Source organism: Hibiscus syriacus, unplaced genomic scaffold, assembly GCF_006381635.1.
Source record: "Hibiscus syriacus cultivar Baekdansim isolate YM2019G1 unplaced genomic scaffold, ASM638163v2 tig00110383_pilon, whole genome shotgun sequence".
Classification (NCBI taxonomy): domain Eukaryota; kingdom Viridiplantae; phylum Streptophyta; class Magnoliopsida; order Malvales; family Malvaceae; genus Hibiscus; species Hibiscus syriacus.
The window spans coordinates 14,840-35,525 of NW_024062714.1; the positions used below are offsets into that span (position 1 = coordinate 14,840).

Here is a 20,686-nt window from a genome sequence, read left to right on the forward strand (position 1 = left end):
TGGGATTAGCATGGGTCAAGAGTAAATGGCAGAGAAAGAATTCCAGTAGAACATAATTTTGTTAAAAATAGTAGTTGTCAAGGCTTTGAATTTGGATGTATCCTAAACTCTAAAATTCTCCAATTTAATTGCAAATGATCTGTCTCCTAAAATTTCATAAGCATTCACAAATCATACTTAAAACTAGCGTAAATTTACAACTGAGATTAAAAAAGAGGAACTTCAGACAGTTATAAAACTGTCATTGTCAAGAACAAAGCATTGGCCTACTGAGAATTTACACCAAATGTGTTCTCTCCACTGTTGTCAAATAAAAAAAAACCCATCTTCATCCTTGTTTTCCTCATAAATTGCAGACATCAAGGCAGCTGTAACCAAATAAAAACACATATAAGCCTCACAGCTGTGACAGTTTATGTTAAAACACGTGTGAATAATACCTCGTATATTCATTATACTAATATGTACAACACTCTTTTATACAACTTAAACACAAGACTAGTGCACTAACTAACTAACTGATCATTAACTAATTAACAAACTTTCTAACTAACTCTTAACATCTCAACACTCCCCCTTAAGTTGGTAGTCTAAAGACATCTTTGACTCCCAACTTGGAAATTAAATATTCATGCTGCTGAGTACCCAAAGCCTTGGTTAAAACGTCTGTTGGCTGATTTGCAGATGAAACATATTCTGTACAAATCACCCCTTCTTGTATTTTCTCACGAATAAAATGGCAATCTATTTCAATATGCTTCGTCCTCTCATGAAATACCGGGTTTGCTGCAATCTACAGTGCTGCCTTGCTATCACAGTAAAGTTTAGCCGGCTGAAGATCCCTCACACTCAACTCTACTAACAGACCTTTTAGCCATACAATTTCTGCTGCTACCATTGCCATGCCTTTGTATTCCGCCTCTGCTGACGACCTTGCTATAATGTTCTGCTTTTTTGACTTCCAGGAAATTAAGGAATTTCTTAATTTGACACAAAACCCAGTAACCAACTTCCTTGTCATCAAACAAGCTGCCCAGTCAGCATCACAAAATGTTGATAGTTGACATTGTCCTGCAGAAGACAATAAGATCCCTTGACTAGGGTTCTTCTTTATGTACTTAACCACTCGAAGAGCTGCTTCCAAGTGCGAGCGTTTTGGTTGCTGCATGAACTGACTCAGATGATGTACCACAAAAGTGATATCCGACCTTGTATGAGTGAGATAAATCAACCTACCTATCAACCTCTGGTAGATTTCTTTTTCACCCTGCAGCACTTCATCATCTATCTTCTTCCCACCATTTTTAATTAAACTAGAATCATAACCGGCAGTGGTAAGCTTAATATTCTGCTCCATAGGTGTACAAACAGGTTTAGCACCACCTAATCCTATTTCTTCTATCAGCTCTAATGCATACTTCATTTGGTTCAACAAGATCTCTTCTCTAGATCTAAGTATCTCAAAACCAAGAAAGTATTTAAGTTCACCTAAATCTTTCATTCTGAAGCTAGCATGCAAAATCATTTTTAATTCTTCTATCATGGAAGCATCATTTCCAGTTATCAACAGATCATCAACATATATAAGCATGATTACTATTTTTGTTCCCTTTCTTTTTGTAAAAAGCGAGTAATCAAACTTACTTTGAACATATCCAGTAGTTACCAAAGCTTCAGTTAGCCTCATGTTCTAATGCCGAGACGCTTGCTTCAAACCATAAATAGATTTATGCAGCCTACAGACCATGTTCTCCCTCTGGCTGCAAAATCCTTGAGGTAATTGCATGTAAACCTCCTCAAGCAAGTTCCCCTGAAGAAATGCATTATAGACATCCATTTGAAACAGAGACCAATGTTGCAAAGAGGCAAGTGCCAAAACTGTTCGTACGGTGACCAACTTAGCAACAGGGGAGAAGGTTTCAACAAAATCCACACCTTCTCGCTGATTGTAGCCTTTCGCAACCAAACGTGCTTTATATCGTTCAACCTCACCATTGGATCGAAACTTAACCTTATATACCCATTTGCATCCAATGGGGACCTTTCCCGGTGGCAAAGGAACTACACACCAAGTATTGTTTAATTCTAATGCTTGAATCTCCTCTTGCATGGCATTAACCCATAAAGGGTCATTAAAAACATCATTATAACTGGTAGGTTCAATAATGGAAATGGATGAAAGAAAAGATTGGGTGTGAGATGGAAGATGAGAATAAGAAATGTTATTTGAAATGGGATGAAAACTAGAAGTGGATGATTGGCAAGAAACATATTCATTTAACCAAAGTGGAGGCTTGGACAATCTAGAAGACTTCCTAACAACATGAGCAACATGAACATGAGCACTAGAAGAAGGACAAGTAACAAGTGATGAGACTCTGCACCAATAACAGCAGGACACGGATCGTTAAAAGAATAACTAGAAGCAGACTGTTGAGAAACTGAATTAGGAGACACATCGGATAGAGGTAAATTCATTACAAAAAACTCAGAATCAGAGACAAAAGGTTGTGAAGGAAATAACCGAGATGACAACTCAGGTGAATGAAAAGGGAAAGAATTTTCATGAAACCGAACATCCCTACTCACAAAAAAAGTCTTAGACACAAGGCTAAACATTAAATAACCTTTTTGAGTATCCGAGTATCCCATAAAAACCGAAGGAATAACTCTAGGAACAAACTTGTCACGAGGCTTAGTTTGAGTAACATAACCTAAGCAACCAAAGACCTTTAAGTGTAACAAAGAAGGAGGCTTATGATGAAACATTTCATATGGAGATTTCCAGTTAAGAACAGCAGAAGGCAACCTATTAATTAAGTAACATGCAACCAAGACACACTCTCCCCAAAATTTAATAGGAACCCGAGACTGAAAACGAAGTGCTCTAGCTACTTCTAATAGGTGTTTATGTTTTTTTCAGCTACCCTATTTTACTGAGGAGTATCAACACAAAAGGACTGATGAACAATGCCAAAGGAAGAGAAAAAGAAAGAACACTCTTTGCAGAAAAACTCAGACCCATTATCACTACGAATGATTTTGACAAAACCTCAAAATGATTAAAGACCAGAGAAAGAAATTTCCTTAAAGAGATAATAGCAACAGACTTAAGTTTTAATAGGTAAACCCATGTCATTCGTGTATAGTCATCAACTATTGTTAGAAAAAACCTATGGCCACCATGAGTGGAAATTCTGTATAGACCCCATAAATCCATGTAAATTAACTGAAAAGGAAAATTAGAACGAGACTGACTAATTGGAAAAGGCAGACGAGTTTGCTTAGCTAAAGGACAAACAGTACAAGAATGAATAACAGAAGAATCTAGTTTATAATCATTCAAGGAGATATGATGCAACTTGAGAAAAGAAACATGACCTAATCGGGCATGCCAAATGGATGTTTTATTATCAACAGAGGACATACAATGAGGTGTAATAGCTAAAGACACATTAGGAACCTTAGAAACAATACTAAGAAAAGAACCAAAAGAATGAAGAACATACAAGCCTCCCTGTTTCCTACCAATCCCCAGCATCTTGCCATTGGAGAGATCCTGAAAGATGCAAAAGTCAAGATATAATTGAACAACACAATTTAAGTCAATGGTCAATTTTGAGACAGACAACAAATTATGAGCAAATACAGGAACATATAAGACATTCTATAGGCAGTGAGATGAATCAAACCAAAAAGAACCAACGTGTGTTATAGGAAGGGTTTTACCATTTGGAAGATGAACAAAATGGGATAAACATTCAACAGGATTACTCAAGCATTCACAATTAGACAGCATATGGTCAGTAGCTCCAGTGTCAAGAATCCAAGTAACATAATTATTCATAGGAGCAAGTAAACCATCATGAACCATACCTGCAAAATTGGCAGCAGTAGTATCACCAGAGTCATGAGTATCTCTGTTAAGAAGCTCTAACAAACGATTATACTGATCCGAGGTGAACATCGGAGCCAAAGGAGAAGACTCCGAAGGATTAACAGCCTGATCCGAATTAGCTACCCTGGCAGAGGAGGTTTTCTTTGTCTTGATGAACTTGAAGTCAGGAGGGAAGCCATTGAGTCTATAACACTGGTTACGCTTATGGCCACAGATCTTACAAAAGTTATACACTCCATTAAATCGTCCTCGGCGAGAATTAGAAGAATTGGAATACATGGCAACTGTATCAGACAGTGGTGAAACTCCTGAAGAAAAACCACGCTGGGACTCCTCCTGAACCACCATCGAATACACCCAATTCACTGAAGGAAGCGGATCCAGAAGGAGAATCTGACTTCGAATGGCAGAATACGTTTCATTCAGTCCCATTAAAAATTGAAATAAAAGTTGCTGAAGAACGTGATTTAATGCTTGGGAAGCATCAGAACAATTGTACGATGAGGCAAGGACTAACGCACTGTACTCATCCCAAAGAAGCTTTAGATGTGAATAATAGGCTGAAACGGAGGAATCACCTTGAGTAAATAGAGCAATCTCTCGACGGAGGAAGAAAATCTGAGAGCCATCAACTTTACTAAATCGTTCCTTCAAATTATTCCAAATATGCGCGGCCGTAGAAGGAAAAACCAATCCCACTAAGAGATCAGCGCTCACAGTGTTTAGGATCCACGAAAGAACGATTGCATTGCATCTGTCCCACTGTGATTGCAGCAGCTCACCGAAATCACCACGAGTGCAATCGCCGTTGACGAACCCTAACTTATTCTTTGCCAGTAACGCGATTCGAATCGAGCGGCTCCATAGATTGTAGTTCTCGATTCCAGTCAGCTGATGCGAAACCAACACCGTCCCTGACGTATCCGATGGATGAAGGTAAAGAGGATGAGTAAAATCGATTGAATCCATGGACGAAAAGAGGGGGAAATGAAACTCAGTAAAGGAAAAAGGGAAAAATTAGAAAGGGTGAGATATCACACGAGACTTTTCAACTGATACCATGTTAAAACACGTGTGAATAATACCTCGTATATTCATTATACTAATCTGTACAACACTCTTTTATACATCTTAAACACAAGACTAGTGCACTAACTATGTAACACCCCCAACCCATATCCGACCCGGATACGAGTATGAGGTGTCACATTGACTTTTCAAACTTTGACTCTTGACAAAATTCAAAGAAAATTTAAACATTTCATTAAAGTAAAAACGGTTTAGTTACATAAACTGACCACCATAACCAAAATCAATCAGAGCATACTTAATTCAACCAATTAGTACATGCCAACTATACTCAAAATAACCAAATACATTTAAATCCTCTATTTTCTGATCTGAAATTTTGTAAGGGAGATGCTGACATGTCTTACTCTTCTTCATTTCTCTTCTAGCTTCTGTAACCTACGTGTGAAACAAGCACACGCTAAGTCTATGACTTAGTGAGGCATAAAAACTTATAATGCACTTTATAACATATATCAATACATGCATGTTATGTTCTATCATGCTATACCAAATTACATGATTCCCTCATATCATGAAAAATCATATCAGATTAATTACAATAAATAAATACATACACATAACTCATCATTAACAGTTTATCATGTAATCACATACTTTTATGCTTAACCTTTTCAATCAAACACTCTACACACACAACATCATATCCTTTCTATAACATTTATCATATCACTAACATATATTTGTTTATATCTCTTGATTAGCCCATGTACATATGTGAGAACTATAGATATGTGAGTTTATGGAGGTTGTGCACTAATGCTGTCACCACAGCTCATATAAATGCACCGAAGTGCCACATAGAATTGCACCGTAGTGCCGCGTAGAATTGCACCGTAGTGCCATATAATAATGTCCATAAAGACCACATATCATTCCTTAAGAATCATATACATATACTAGGGATCAAGTATGTGTCTCACCAGACTTCACACATGTTCCAAAGAATACATATATGTCCCGAATGACTACATATCATTCCTTAAGAATCATATACATATGCCAAGGATCAAGTATGTGTCTCACCAGACTTCACACATGTTCCAAAGAATACATATATGTCCCGAAGGACCACAAAGACCCTCGACTCTTGGCATGCCAACTATACCCCTAGCTCTCATGACACATAACATGGGCTTTGTCATTTATATCATTTCATATTCACACATGCATATTAATTATCTTTTATCACATGCCTGATCTCTTATAATCATGTAATCACATAACTCATGTCATTTCTTGTAAAATCACATACATCATGTAATACATATAAGTTATACACTTTCTCATATATTCACATGGTTCACATCACATGAATCATATCTTTTCATATAGTTTATGTTTTATTCTCTTATATTCCCATACATGTAATACATATCAAGCATGGTTACACAACTCCTTTCGATATAACTTGCATGTACCTATATTCTTTTCATATACTCACATAGTCATATAGTATAATATTTCATATAACCTCATGAATCAACTCACATGGATACATACTCAAATACTCATAGTTACATATCACTTAAATTATTCATATTTACCTAATCCATGGTCATATAGCTTCTATCACCAATTCACTTATCTAATCTCTTATTCTCATATGTTCATATTTATCATATAACACATAAGTTTTATTGCATATTTATATCTCATTCCTACATCATTAATTCATAATATAATTTACATCATATCATCTACCTTATTCTGTATTTCTTAGTATGCACTTACATTACCTAACCTACATTATACTTATAAACCTGAATATATTACTTGTATTATTTCTTTTATATACAATTTAATCTATTTACTTAATTCAATTCCGTACAACTCCTATAATCATTTCATATCACTTCATAGCTTCTATTATACAACTAATGTATCATAATTTTATTTAAGCATATGAATCTTTCTCCTCTATCTTATCTTATATGATCATAGTATCACTGAAGTTCAAGTCTCCTAGTTAATATATTATTTATGTAACCTTTGCTTACTTAGTTCATATCCTTTCTCATAAACTCACTTTTACCATATTCTCATATTATTACTTAAATTATCTCATAACATGTATTCACGTAGTAATATTTCATTTATATATCAAAGATCTTATCACATAACTTATCTTTTATATTCATATAATTTATTATCATATCATATGGTTTATATCATCATAATATATCACACATTCACATCAACCATATAATACATATATACAATACATGTCAACACGTATAAATCATACACACATATACTTCTATTTATGAATTCATGCATTTTACTATGGAAAATAGACTTGTCGCAAGTCTTATTTCCATTTAACATCATATAATACTAATATGCACTCACCTGGCCTCACTAGTCCATTCCAATCTCTTATCTTCCCTTTTTATCGATCTTACTTGTCAATGATTCCAGAACTCGTTTAGGCTCTGAATCTACATAATTATACATTTTAAGACAATTATTAGATACCTACTGTAACACCTTGTAATTGGATACTAGCAACTTAAACGAACTTATTAAATCAATATTCACATTTTTCCTTTAGGGGGGAATCGGTTCCCTCCTGTGGGGGTATCGGTTCCCCCTTGACATTCTGTAAATTATGGTTCGTTTGAGGGGGTATCGGTTCCCCTTGAATGGGTACCGATTCCCCTTGCCCAGAAATCACATTTTGAGCTCGAAAATCACTTCATTTTCAGCTCAACACTTCATACTTCACTCCCTTTAATATTCCTAACTTTCATACACATACTTAAACCAATACATTTTCATTCAATATCTCTTCAACTTAAAAATTCACTCTTCCACATAGCATTCAAGAATCATACCAATTTTTCCATGTTATCCAAAATTAATTCTAACACTTATAACTTCTTACTCTTCCATATGACAAGTCAAATTCAACTTCAAAATCTATTAACTCCTTCTATTTCACTAATTCACTTAAAAACTCTTCATATTTAATCCTTCATAACTCATCCATTTTGAAATTTCAACCTACTTTAATCTCTAAATAATCTTTCTTAGCACCCCAAGAATCAAAACTAAGCTTAAAACTCAAGAATTAACCAACTGAAATTAAACTTACCTTTTCCATGGAGCATACGGGAAGAGAGGAGGAAGGAGATGACCCAAGCTCCAGATCTTTCTTTTCTTCTCACAATTTCCACGTTTTTATCACCTTAAAAGAAAGATAAAAATCTTTCTGGTCAAATGACCATTTTACCCTTAATTTCCTTTAATAATTACTAAATAACCTTTATCATATATTTCCAATAATCATTAATTATTTCATTCTTCTACTTTAGTCACCAAATTCTGAAACTTTTCAATTTAGTCACTAACCCGGTATTGCGGATGTTACAAATCTCCCCTCGTTTTAAGAAAATCTGCCCTCGAATTTTCACTGAACATTTTGATAAAACATATCTTCTAATGTTCTCATGTTGCTTCATTTACTTACTCTTTCTTGTCATCATCAGGAAACGTACTTTTCAATCCTTTAACTTTTCAATTACCTTTTTGCTTTATACATTCATATCATGTCACTTATCACTTAAACAACAACCAGTAACTTCAATCCATTTTCATCAATCAACATCATAAATCCATCTCTAATTACCTTATAATAATAACCAAATTCGTTTTCCATCATCATTTAATCAAGAACACGACCTTAAATCTTCTTTAAATATGATTCAACATACACTTTATAAAATCTTTTCACCTCACCAATCACTCTTTTCTCACTTGTATATCCAAAAATTATCACATACACTTCCATATAACATTTATCGTGTCTGATCCTTTAACTCAATCTCATTTCATTTCTTTATTTCATTCTTCCTTTATTTATTCCTTATACACAAATCATATCTTTCCTTTCATGTTCATATACTCTTGTCTTATCACCTATATTCATCGCTATATACCAATCTTCATTGCATCCTCATAACTTTGATAACCTATTTCTTATACAGAACTTTGTTCTTTATCATTTCTTATACTTGTATTTTTATTTCTTAAAATTCCATGCAAATACTTATCTCTTTTTCTACATCATAGCTATCTGATCAAAACCCAACTATATTCAGATTCACATCATAATTGATTAACTCAACTTTACCTTTTATTCCAATCTTATAACTCTATCACTTTTACTCTGACAGTTAATCAATAACATCTGTCCAATCTAGAACACAACCCTAATCAACCAATCACATACATCATTTCCAAAAGAAATTATCTCAAAATTCGTTTACTTAACTTGTCAATTTCACCTCCATTCTCATACATCCTATAATTTCCGTTGTTCAACTGAACATTCTGACTTACTTTGTCTTATAAACTGATCATCGATATACCCATTCCTAAACTCTTCTTATCAATCCTCAGCTTTACTCAAATATACAAATCTTTATTCCCTTTACTATACCACAGTACTATGATTCAAATATACAATTATATCCAGATCCATTTCATATTTGGTTGTCTTATCATGACAACATCTCAAAATATTAAATTCTATACCTTTTCCATCACATAATCTGGTTGGCCAATGCTAACTCTTTCCATCCAAAATACAAACCCTTATTCTATCCACATTCTTATTAATACACAGTACTATTCCTTTATTTCAAACTCATCAACTCTGACTGTATATATCTTATATGCTTGTCACTGATGCACTTATTCTCAAACTTTCCACAAATTCTAACCACATCCTTAGATCTTTTAACATCCTTATGGTGACACTTGCTCACCATATTCTATCTTATTCACTTTATAACAAAACTTCTCTGTATCACTTTTTCGATTCGAAACAGTGAGAACCTTTTATAACTATTCGAATATGATTTTAATTCCTGAAATCAACCTTTAATCTTATAAGACACTTTCTAAGGTTTCTGCTCTTCATCCTGCCTGGCCAGGGCAGGTGAATTGCTATTACCATCAGATTTGTCAGCTATCGATTCACTTTGTCATTTCTTATAATCACATTTCTATTGTATTCTATTAAACTTATTCTATCAGCAAGACAACATATTCCTTATAATTTCATATCAGAATTTTTTTTTATTTTGTTGGCATGTATACATTATACGACACTCTAGACTTCGGTTTATGCCGATATTCGACTAAACCGTAGCTCTGATACCATTAAATGTAACACCCCCAACCCGTATCCGACCCGGATACGAGTATGAGGTGTCACATTGACTTTTCAAACTTTGACTCTTGACAAAATTCAAAGAAAATTTAAACATTTCATTAAAGTAAAAGCGGTTTAGTTACATAAACTGACCACCATAACCAAAATCAATCAGAGCATACTTAATTCAACCAATTAGTACATGCCAACTATACTCAAAATAACCAAATACATTTAAATCCTCTATTTTCTGATATGAAATTTTGTAAGGGAGATGCTGACCTGTCTTACTCTTCTTCGTTTCTCTTCTAGCTTCTGTAACCTACGTGTGAAACAATCACACGCTAAGTCTATGACTTAGTGAGGCATAAAAACTTATAATGCACTTTATAACATATATCAATACATGCATGTTCTGTTCTATCATGCTATACCAAATTACATGATTCCCTCATATCATGAAAAATCATATCAGATTAATTACAATAAATAAATACATACACATAACTCATCATTAACAGTTTATCATGTAATCACATACTTTTATGCTTAACCTTTTCAATCAAACACTCTACACACACAACATCATATCCTTTCTATAACATTTATCATATCACTAACATATATTTGTTTATATCTCTTGATTAGCCCATGCACATATGTGAGAACTATAGATATTTGAGTTTATGGAGGTTGTGCACTAATGCTGTCACCACAGCTCATATAAATGCATCGAAGTGCCACATAGAATTGCACCGTAGTGCCGCGTAGAATTGCACCGTAGTGCCATATAATAATGTCCATAAAGACCACATATCATTCCTTAAGAATCATATACATATACTAGGGATCAAGTATGTGTCTCACCAGACTTCACACATGTTCCAAAGAATACATATATGTCCCGAATGACCACATATCATTCCTTAAGAATCATATACATATGCCAAGGATCAAGTATGTGTCTCACCAGACTTCACACATGTTCCAAAGAATACATATATGTCCCGAAGGACCACAAAGACCCTCGACTCTTGGCATGCCAACTATACCCCTAGCTCTCATGACACATAACATGGGCTTTGTCATTTATATCATTTCATATTCACACATGCATATTAATTATCTTTTATCACATGCCTGATCTCTTATAATCATGTAATCACATAACTTGTGTCATTTCTTGTAAAATCACATACATCATGTAATACATATAACTTATACACTTTCTCATATGTTCACATGGTTCACATCACATGAATCGTATCTTTTCATATAGTTTATGTTTTATTCTCTTATATTCCCATACATGTAATACATATCAAGCATGGTTACACAACTCCTTTCGATATAACTTGCATGTACCTATATTCTTTTCATATACTCACATAGTTATATAGTATAATATTTCATATAACCTCATGAATCAACTCACATGGATACATACTCAAATACTCATAGTTACATATCACTTAAATTATTCATATTTACCTAATCCATGGTCATATAGCTTCTATCACCAATTCACTTATCTAATCTCTTATTCTCATATGTTCATATTTATCATATAACACATAAGTTTTATTGCATATTTATATCTCATTCCTACATCACTAATTCATAATATAATTTACATCATATCATCTACCTTATTCTGTATTTCTTAGTATGCACTTACATTACCTAACCTATATTATACTTATAAACCTGAATATATTACTTCTATTATTTCTTTTATATACAATTTAATCTATTTACTTAATTCAATTCCGTACAACTCCTATAATCATTTCATATCACTCCATAGCTTCTATTATACAACTAATGTATCATAATTTTATTTAAGCATATGAATCTTTCTCCTCTATCTTATCTTATATGCCCATAGTATCACTGAAGTTCAAGTCTCCTAATTAATATATTATTTATGTAACCTTTGCTTACTTAGTTCATATCCTTTCTCATAAACTCACTTTTACCATATTCTCATATTATTACTTAAATTATCTCATAACATGTATTCACGTAGTAATATTTCATTTATATATCAAAGATCTTATCACATAACTTATCTTTTATATTCATATAATTTATTATCATATCATATGGTTTATATCATCATAATATATCACACATTCACATCAACCATATAATACATATATACAATACATGTCAACACGTATAAATCATACACATATATACTTCTATTTATGAATTCATGCATTTTACTATGGAAAATAGACTTGTCGCAAGTCTTATTTCCATTTAACATCATATAATACTAATATGCACTCACCTGGCCTCACTAGTCCATTCCAATATCTTATCTTCCCTTTTTATCGATCTTACTTGTCAATGATTCCAGAACTCGTTTAGGCTCTGAATCTACATAATTATACATTTTAAGACAATTATTAGATACCTACTGTAACACCTTGTAATTGGATACTAGCAACTTAAACGAACTTATTAAACCAATATTCACATTTTTCCTTTAGGGGGGAATCGGTTCCCTCCTGTGGGGGTATCGGTTCCCCCTTGACATTCTGTAAATTATGGTTCGTTTGAGGGGGTATCGGTTCCCCTTGAATGGGTACCGATTCCCCTTGCCCAGAAATCACATTTTGAGCTCGAAAATCACTTCATTTTCAGCTCAACACTTCATACTTCACTCCCTTTAATATTCCTAACTTTCATACACATACTTAAACCAATACATTTTCATTCAATATCTCTTCAACTTAAAAATTCACTCTTCCACATAGCATTCAAGAATCATACCAATTTTTCCATGTTATCCAAAATTAATTCTAACACTTATAACTTCTTACTCTTCCATATGACAAGTCAAATTCAACTTCAAAATCTATTAACTCCTTCTATTTCACTAATTCACTTAAAAACTCTTCATATTTAATCCTTCATAACTCATCCATTTTGAAATTTCAACCTACTTTAATCTCTAAATAATCTTTCTTAGCACCCCAAGAATCAAAACTAAACTTAAAACTCAAGAATTAACCAACTGAAATTAAACTTACCTTTGCCATGGAGCATACGGGAAGAGAAGAGGAAGGAGATGACCCAAGCTCCAGATCTTTCTTTTCTTCTCACCATTTCACGTTTTTATCACCTTAAAAGAAAGATAAAAATCTTTCTGGTCAAATGACCATTTTACCCTTAATTTTCTTTAATAATTACTAAATAACCTTCATCATATATTTCCAATAATCATTAATTATTTCATTCTTCTACTTTAGTCACCAAATTCTGAAACTTTTCAATTTAGTCACTAACCCGGTATTGCGGATGTTACAAACTAACTAACTGATCATTAACTAATTAACAAACTTTCTAACTAACTCTTAACATCTCAACAGTTTATAACACTATAAGCTAATATACTCACCGGCAGGAGGGAGAGTGTTATTCACAAAGATTACGGACAACGTGAACAAATTGACCCACGCTCAAATCAGCAGGAACAAGATACCTGAAATCACAATCAAAGGTTTTCGAGGACATGTTTGGCAAATAACAGATTGAATAAACTCCAAGTGCAAATGCAACTAACTTGTTTTTATCAAGATCAGGAACGTCGCTCTTTTCAGCCTTCTCAACAATAATCTGCATGGTATCCCATGAGCAAAGATGAATATCAAAAGAACAATGCAGGATTAAAAAATGATCAAAAGAAAGGAAGATAGTAGGTCGCTTCATACATGGTCCAAATATGACTCTAGTGGGCTGGCATGAACACTAAAATAGGCTGCTTAGTTTCTCTAGTTTGATAGATTGTTATATCATTTATTAAAATATTTTAAAATATCTTTAAATATATTTTCATTATCTATTAAAATTTATATTACAAGTTTTAAAAAATTGAATTGATTACTCTTCATTATTCTATTTCTTTCTTTTTCAATTTCCAGAATTTTTCTTGTGGTTGAAAGTATGTAAAATGTATTGGCTATTAGTAAAACTCATTGTTTGGTTATATCAAACCCTTTCAATTAGATGTTTAGATGTTGAGAAATATATGTGGATCCACTGCTCGAGGTTAAAATCTTGAAACCAAACGCCAAAGGATATGTAGCTTAAAAATCTTTTTAAATGATTAATCTACTACTTATTTTAAAGATTCCTTTTGTCATCAACCACGCATGCACCAAAACTACGAATTTAAAGGTTGAACAACACAGGGTGTATAGGTTGAATTTCTGTTGATTATGAATGTACTACCAATTGAAAAGGTTTCCTTTAATTTTCAACAACACATACATCAAACATGCATCAAACCAAGCCATTAATAAGGTTTCAATGTATTATATACGTAAGCCTGAAATGTCACTTTTGTCTATAAAAAAAATGAAATGACACTTTGTCTCGAGTAAAGATTAAACCTTTTTTTTTCTATGGTTCTTATAAGAGTGCTGATGCCATGCATGTAGTACTGCAATATCTACCCGCATATAATAAAAGGAGCAAACCACAAACGAGGCAAAATAGCTAAATAGCCAGCCTTTGTAGTGAAATCTTGCAGATCTCTTTTGTATACGCATATACAAGAGAGACTTGCCAGTTTCCTTCGAGAGAAGAAAGAGATACATATTAGTCAATGTAGTTAAGAGTGCATGCATTGAGTACTATAGAGGAGAGGATCCGACAGAGAAACTGGTCCCGTTAAGGAAAACTCCATTGAAGAACCTTCTGGTGGGTCTATACTGCGAATAATCTCAGCCATCGGCTTGTTGCAAAACAATGGGTCAGTGCCACTCTAGGGCATTGTCGTCAACAGGAAACGATCACGAAGAAGAAGTGCGTTGTGAGGAGGAGAACGAGGAAACGTCGAGCCGGAAGAAAGGGTGCTTATCCATGGCTAAGGAACAAAGGTCGAGGTTTTACATATTAAGGAAGTGCGTTATCATATGTTACTGTGTTGGCAAAAGTACGGTAAACATTGACTAATTTTCCCTCTCTCTCATTTTCTCTTCATCCAAGCTCTCTCTCTCTCTGTGTGGCTTACACAGTATGTGCATTAACTATTAACTGTCCTTCCATAAATTTGTGCCGTGATCTTCAAGTATCAATAATGTAAAAGCAGTCTATTGCAGCTTTATCTAGTCCAAATAGATCATTGTCAAAATGATGGCTTCTCTAATAAACCAATTTGAGATTAAGTTGTTGATTAATTATGGTTACAAAGAGACTGATCATATATGCTTACCTTTGCCTTGAAATGATGTTGCTATGAAAGCCAATAGACCTGTTAAAAATGGGGGAAATGAAAAGGTAGTAACAGAGTATAGGACCTAGGGTTTTTCTAGTGGGGAGGACAAGCAAGGAGAGATAGATACGACTATGTTGCAGTGATAGATAGCACATTTGCAGAGTTTTCACGTGAAAATAGTTAGCAAAGTGGGGCTGTTTTCGTTTCTTTTTGCTGTAAAAGGCGAGGGAGAGATGCAGACATCAATTCACATGAGGAGAGGGATAGATCATTGAGGGGATTGTAGATAGAAACAGGTTTCCTTTTGGTAGGACTTGTTCGGGATCCATAACAAGTCTGCTATTTGGCTTATTATCTTGTACTTGCAGTTGCCTTTCCTTTCTATAGGTTAGCTTTTTTTCCCCAACTTCTTTTAGCTAATTTCCCAGCTATTTCTCAATTTTGGGTAAAAAACAGAAGTTCAATAACTCCACTAATTTCATTGTTTCATAATTCAACAAGACATTTTTTATTGGCAAAACAGTTACTGCATTTGCATACGGGATCCTGTAAGTGATGGTAGCCAACTCAATGCATCATATGGAATTGGAAAACAGAAGCTTAACTATATCTATGTTAGATATGGTATTAGTGCTATATATATTCATAATCATTCCTCAGTTCTTTGATACATTTATTTATTGATGTAAGATATTGTACAGCTTCTTAACCATTCTTGACTATGGTGCAGATAATAGAGTTATCCATAAATTTTACATTAAGAGTTAACTATCACGACATAGTACTGTGATGTCTTATCTTTTTCATCAATCGACATGGAACTTAGGAAGAATACAAGGGTGAGGTTCTGATGATATAAACGTGTTATAAATTGATTTTATTGAGTAGGAAGCAGCAATATGCTGACTACAGGGATTAGTTATATAGATCTCATCACCATGGTAGAAAACTTGTAATCCAACCCTCCACCATTCAAAGAATGAGGGTGAGGCAGCTGTACTGGGGTCGGCATCCTCAGAAGTAGAGGAGTACCGCAGAAGCAAAAGCAAGGGGCATCTCTTCTGTTTTTCTATGGTATGCTATACTACTACACATTCCTTACACCTATGGATGCAAATATAAATGTGGGGAAAAGGGAGAAAATAATAAAAAGGGTGACAAAAGCATCTTGTGCCAGTTATCCCATGTATATTTTTCCTCAGGAAGAGGTTTTTGTCGCTTGCATAAAGTTTGTGCTCCATAAAGCGTTCTTGTCCTCGCCACAATGTTCATGAACCTCCGTAATCCGCTCAACAGACCTGCAAATCCCACTGCACTTCCAGTCGAATGAAGCAACACAGATATTACTAGCTTGAGCTTTCCATTCACAATCTGTTAGTAAAAAGTTAGAAGTTAATTCTTCAATGCTACTTCAGCAATATGCCACCGATTAAATGTCAAACAAACACAATAATACAAGATTCCAATATCTGGCCTCTGATAGGTTCACGCCAATATTGACCAAAGGTTGGAATATCGACATCATAGATCAAATTTATATGCTCAGAGTTCACTCATCATACTTCTCATTTATAACATATTTGGTCAAAATTACATTTTGTAAACTAAAACAGGTATTCAAGGATGGCAAAAAAAAAATACTATACAAGAAGAAAAGCAAAGCTCCCATACCTGGGGGAGTACCACAGCAGAGTCTCCTATCATCCACATGTTCCACATCTAAACCAATAAACCAAGCTCCCAATGAAACATCTTCATTAGCATATTTATGCAGTACATTCCTGAGATGGAGCATAGCTATTATCACTGGAGGCAATAACAAAGGTTTGAAACTTATTGAAGTGTCTGAAATTAGAGCTTTGACATGTGTAAGCTTATAATATACACGATGTCCTGGAACATGCAACTCGAATTGTTCTAGTTGGTAGTTCATTAACTTGATAGACCAGCTTAAGTGCAGCATTAACTCATCAATGATAACATGCTTGAAATCAAAACAATTAGAAAAGATGCGTAGGAACTCACTGATTTATCAAAATGTAAGTGGCCAAATCTTTCGATATAGCATACAGTTGTCCAGTAGCATGTCGGAAATATTTGTTTCCAACCTCACCAAATTTCCAGTACTCAGGTTCATGGTATTTCACTCCCCTATTAAATAAAGATCATACATAAGACAACCAGATATTTCGGATATTTTCAACATCTTAAATATAAACTAATCCGGAAAGCACAGAAACTCAGCTTACTTTCGAGCAAGAACAGGACCAGACTTCATGCAGCCAATATAAACTCGAGGTTTCTTTCTATGTCCAGCTAAAGTCATACCAAGTGTTGCTGCAGCCATATAAACTCATTTATGGAGTGGAATAAATTTATTAAAAAATGTAGCTATGCAATTAATCATAGATCTATAACTTTGATGCAAAAAATCGTCGTAACTTCTTTTGAAGTACGAGCAAAAGGTTTCATTTCCATTAGATACACAACCTTTTCGCCTTCATTAAAAATTATGATCATCATATTCCTTCAAAAAGTCTCAGGGTACTCATAATAAAACTTGGATTATAACCTTGTCTCATTCTAGATAAAAAATTAAGACATATTTATAAAAGGAATTATACAATATGTGCAAAGATTTGTAAACATGCAAAATGGAAGAACAAAATTTTATTTTACCAAGATTTACATGAACATCATCATCGACTTTGATGTAAAATTCCGCATCCCACAAGGAAACAGCAGTGGCAAAATAAGTTTTTGTCTTGGCCGACAACTCCAGGTAGCCTTCAACATGTTGCTATTTTTTTTTATGAACAAACAGAAATAAAGGCTGTTTAAATATTTTTCTATGGTCTATTCACACTTATAAAAACATTAGACTACTCGATATAAGTCAACACTAATGACAACAGAGACGGGCAGAAGAGAAGTATTACCAATCTCAAAAAGTCTCCATGCACCTTTTCCTCAGCTTCAATGGCTTTATCGAGAATGCCACCTGATGTTGAACTGGAGAAGGCCAACCCATTATTTCAGTTTTCTACCCCCTCATATAGGTCATATAGTTTATCAACACATGCGACTTCTTTACAAATTTTGTAAAGATAAAACAAATACACTCAAAGCTAAAAGCTTTTACATGCAGTTACTGGAGAAATTACAGTCAATAGTCAAAAATATTTTATAAGGATCTTATAGGTACAGGCAGAAAGGTCGAAAATTACCTGTGGCCTATAACAAACCGTATGATGATGCCTTTTTCTTCCTCTAAATTTTTGCGCTTCTCAGCTGGGAAATTTATATAGTTAAGAATTGATTTATAATACGCTCAAATGAAGCTCATAAAAGAATAAAAAAAATAGCCATTAAACAAAAGACTTCTATGAAAACAGGTATGCACCTTGAGGCATCCAAGTAGCACGTACTGAATCTCTTCGCTTACGACTACTAAAAGCTGTATTGATTCCTATAACCATAAAATATTTTCTTTTAAAAGTTGATTCAATATTCTTCACGCCTTCAGATATCATAGGATCTTTCATAATTGTCTCACGTTCTGCCCTAGCAGCCATCAATTTGATCTCCAAATCTGAAATGGCTTTATCCACGGTCCTGCATTCCATATACAGCAAATAAGATACGAATTTAAGGCCATAATAGGGAGCAATACCTCAAATCCAGATGTAACAAACATTATCTTGGCTTACTCAATAGAATGTTGGGACCCTGAAATGCCTCTAGAGCTATTGGCTTCATTCTTCAAAACCTTTTAAATTCGAGGAAAGGACAAGCATTTCAACAACCAGTCAGCATGATGAAAAATCAAGATAGAATGTTTGGTAAAAGAGATGAGACAGGTTAAAGGCTAACACAAGACATTGGACTAAATATCACTACTCCACTAAAACCCACATGCTGAATCCTTCTTGCTTTTATTACAACAACTAGGCTCTTCAAAGCTCAATCATATAGATAACTAATACTGAACATATGTGGGCCAAAAGCACTCACAATGTTCTGATCACAATCCACAAATTGTTTACCCTCGGTTCTTGAAGTCCACGGAACGGCATTCACATCAGGCACAATCCACATCCTGATTCAGTGTATCATAATTAAAATGATTTGAATATACTATAAGCAAGCCATGGCAAAATCAAATAGGGAAAAAAACTTTATATTAAGATGTCAGAGTTTCCCTAAGCATTAACAAACGAAGCTTAGCAGACACAACAAAAAACCGTACACCATGGTAAGCAATTCCTCCTAGTAGAGATATAGATATTAACTAACACCCTAACAAGAAATCAGGTAGTTCATTCACTGCTATAATATCCTATAAAAAAATTAACTAAAAAGTAAAAACAAATTATGCCAACACTGCTCTTTCGACAATTACGCCTTTCCCGTGGCATTATTTGAAGCTTTCTATGCAATTTAAAGGATAAGTCATAGCTACCAAGTACCAATTTCAGCACTTCACTACGATTTACCCTTGCAAAAGGGTAGTTGAGAAAATATTGTGCATTGAAATTAACCCAAATGAGTTCTACCCTAACCAGATCAAGAGCAATAGAGAGAAACATATGTGCAGTTTTAACCCACCAAAGCCACGATTCCTGGAAATGGTATGATCCAGATAATTTGCCGACAATAGTTTGCTCAACAATGATCAGTAAACAGTTAAACAAAGTCCAGACCAAAACTAAACTTGTTCATTTGGATAATTCATCATTCACATTCAATCAATTTATCGCAGTTCTCAAGCATGCTCGAGAAAGTACTTCCGGAAACTTCTTTCATGAGATCTATGGGATACTCACAATTTCATCAATAACAAATTCACCAAAATGCATCATTTTATCAGCAAACCACAGAAAAGAAAAAGCAAATTGGGAGCTAAAACCAGAATCCAAGAATGATAAAAAAAAATACCTATTGGTGAAGAACATTCCTGCACAGAAGCTAGCAAAACAAAGCACGAGAGCCAAGTTCTTCGACAAGACCTGCTTTGAAGCAAACTCTCCTCTACTCTTCCAATACATTTTAGTCCTAAAAGTCGATATCTTTCTCCCACGAGAAATGCTAATTTATATACAACAATGGAAATTTGAAAGGAAAAAGAAAACCCAGAATCAGATTTAGTAAGGACAGACATCAACAGTTTAAAGGCATAGTTTTATATGACACACTCCGTTTATCTATCTCCCCCAACCTAAAGAGTCGAGAGAGAGAGAGGCCATGGGAAAAAGTATACACACTAACTGCCCTCTTAATACTACTAAATTACACGTCCAGTTAAGTG

The 20,686-nt window shown here is 34.2% G+C and overlaps 1 protein-coding gene and 1 pseudogene across 1 annotated transcript; both read right to left on the reverse strand.

Moving 5' to 3' along the window:
• Positions 1-266: 266 nt before the first annotated feature.
• LOC120121888 lies at positions 267-14,892 on the reverse strand (annotated as a pseudogene).
• A 1,488-nt stretch (positions 14,893-16,380) lies between these two features.
• LOC120121768 (probable beta-1,3-galactosyltransferase 1) lies at positions 16,381-20,475 on the reverse strand. The gene is made up of 11 exons (XM_039141053.1): positions 20,317-20,475; positions 19,393-19,477; positions 19,089-19,147; positions 18,782-18,993; positions 18,606-18,669; positions 18,318-18,390; positions 18,058-18,178; positions 17,628-17,715; positions 17,404-17,529; positions 17,050-17,159; positions 16,381-16,749 (listed from the first exon to the last, which is right to left on the reverse strand). Exons 1-11 carry the CDS (start codon positions 20,424-20,426, stop codon positions 16,577-16,579), a joined length of 1,221 nt encoding a protein of 406 aa, XP_038996984.1. The 5' UTR covers positions 20,427-20,475; the 3' UTR covers positions 16,381-16,576.
• Positions 20,476-20,686: the final 211 nt, after the last annotated feature.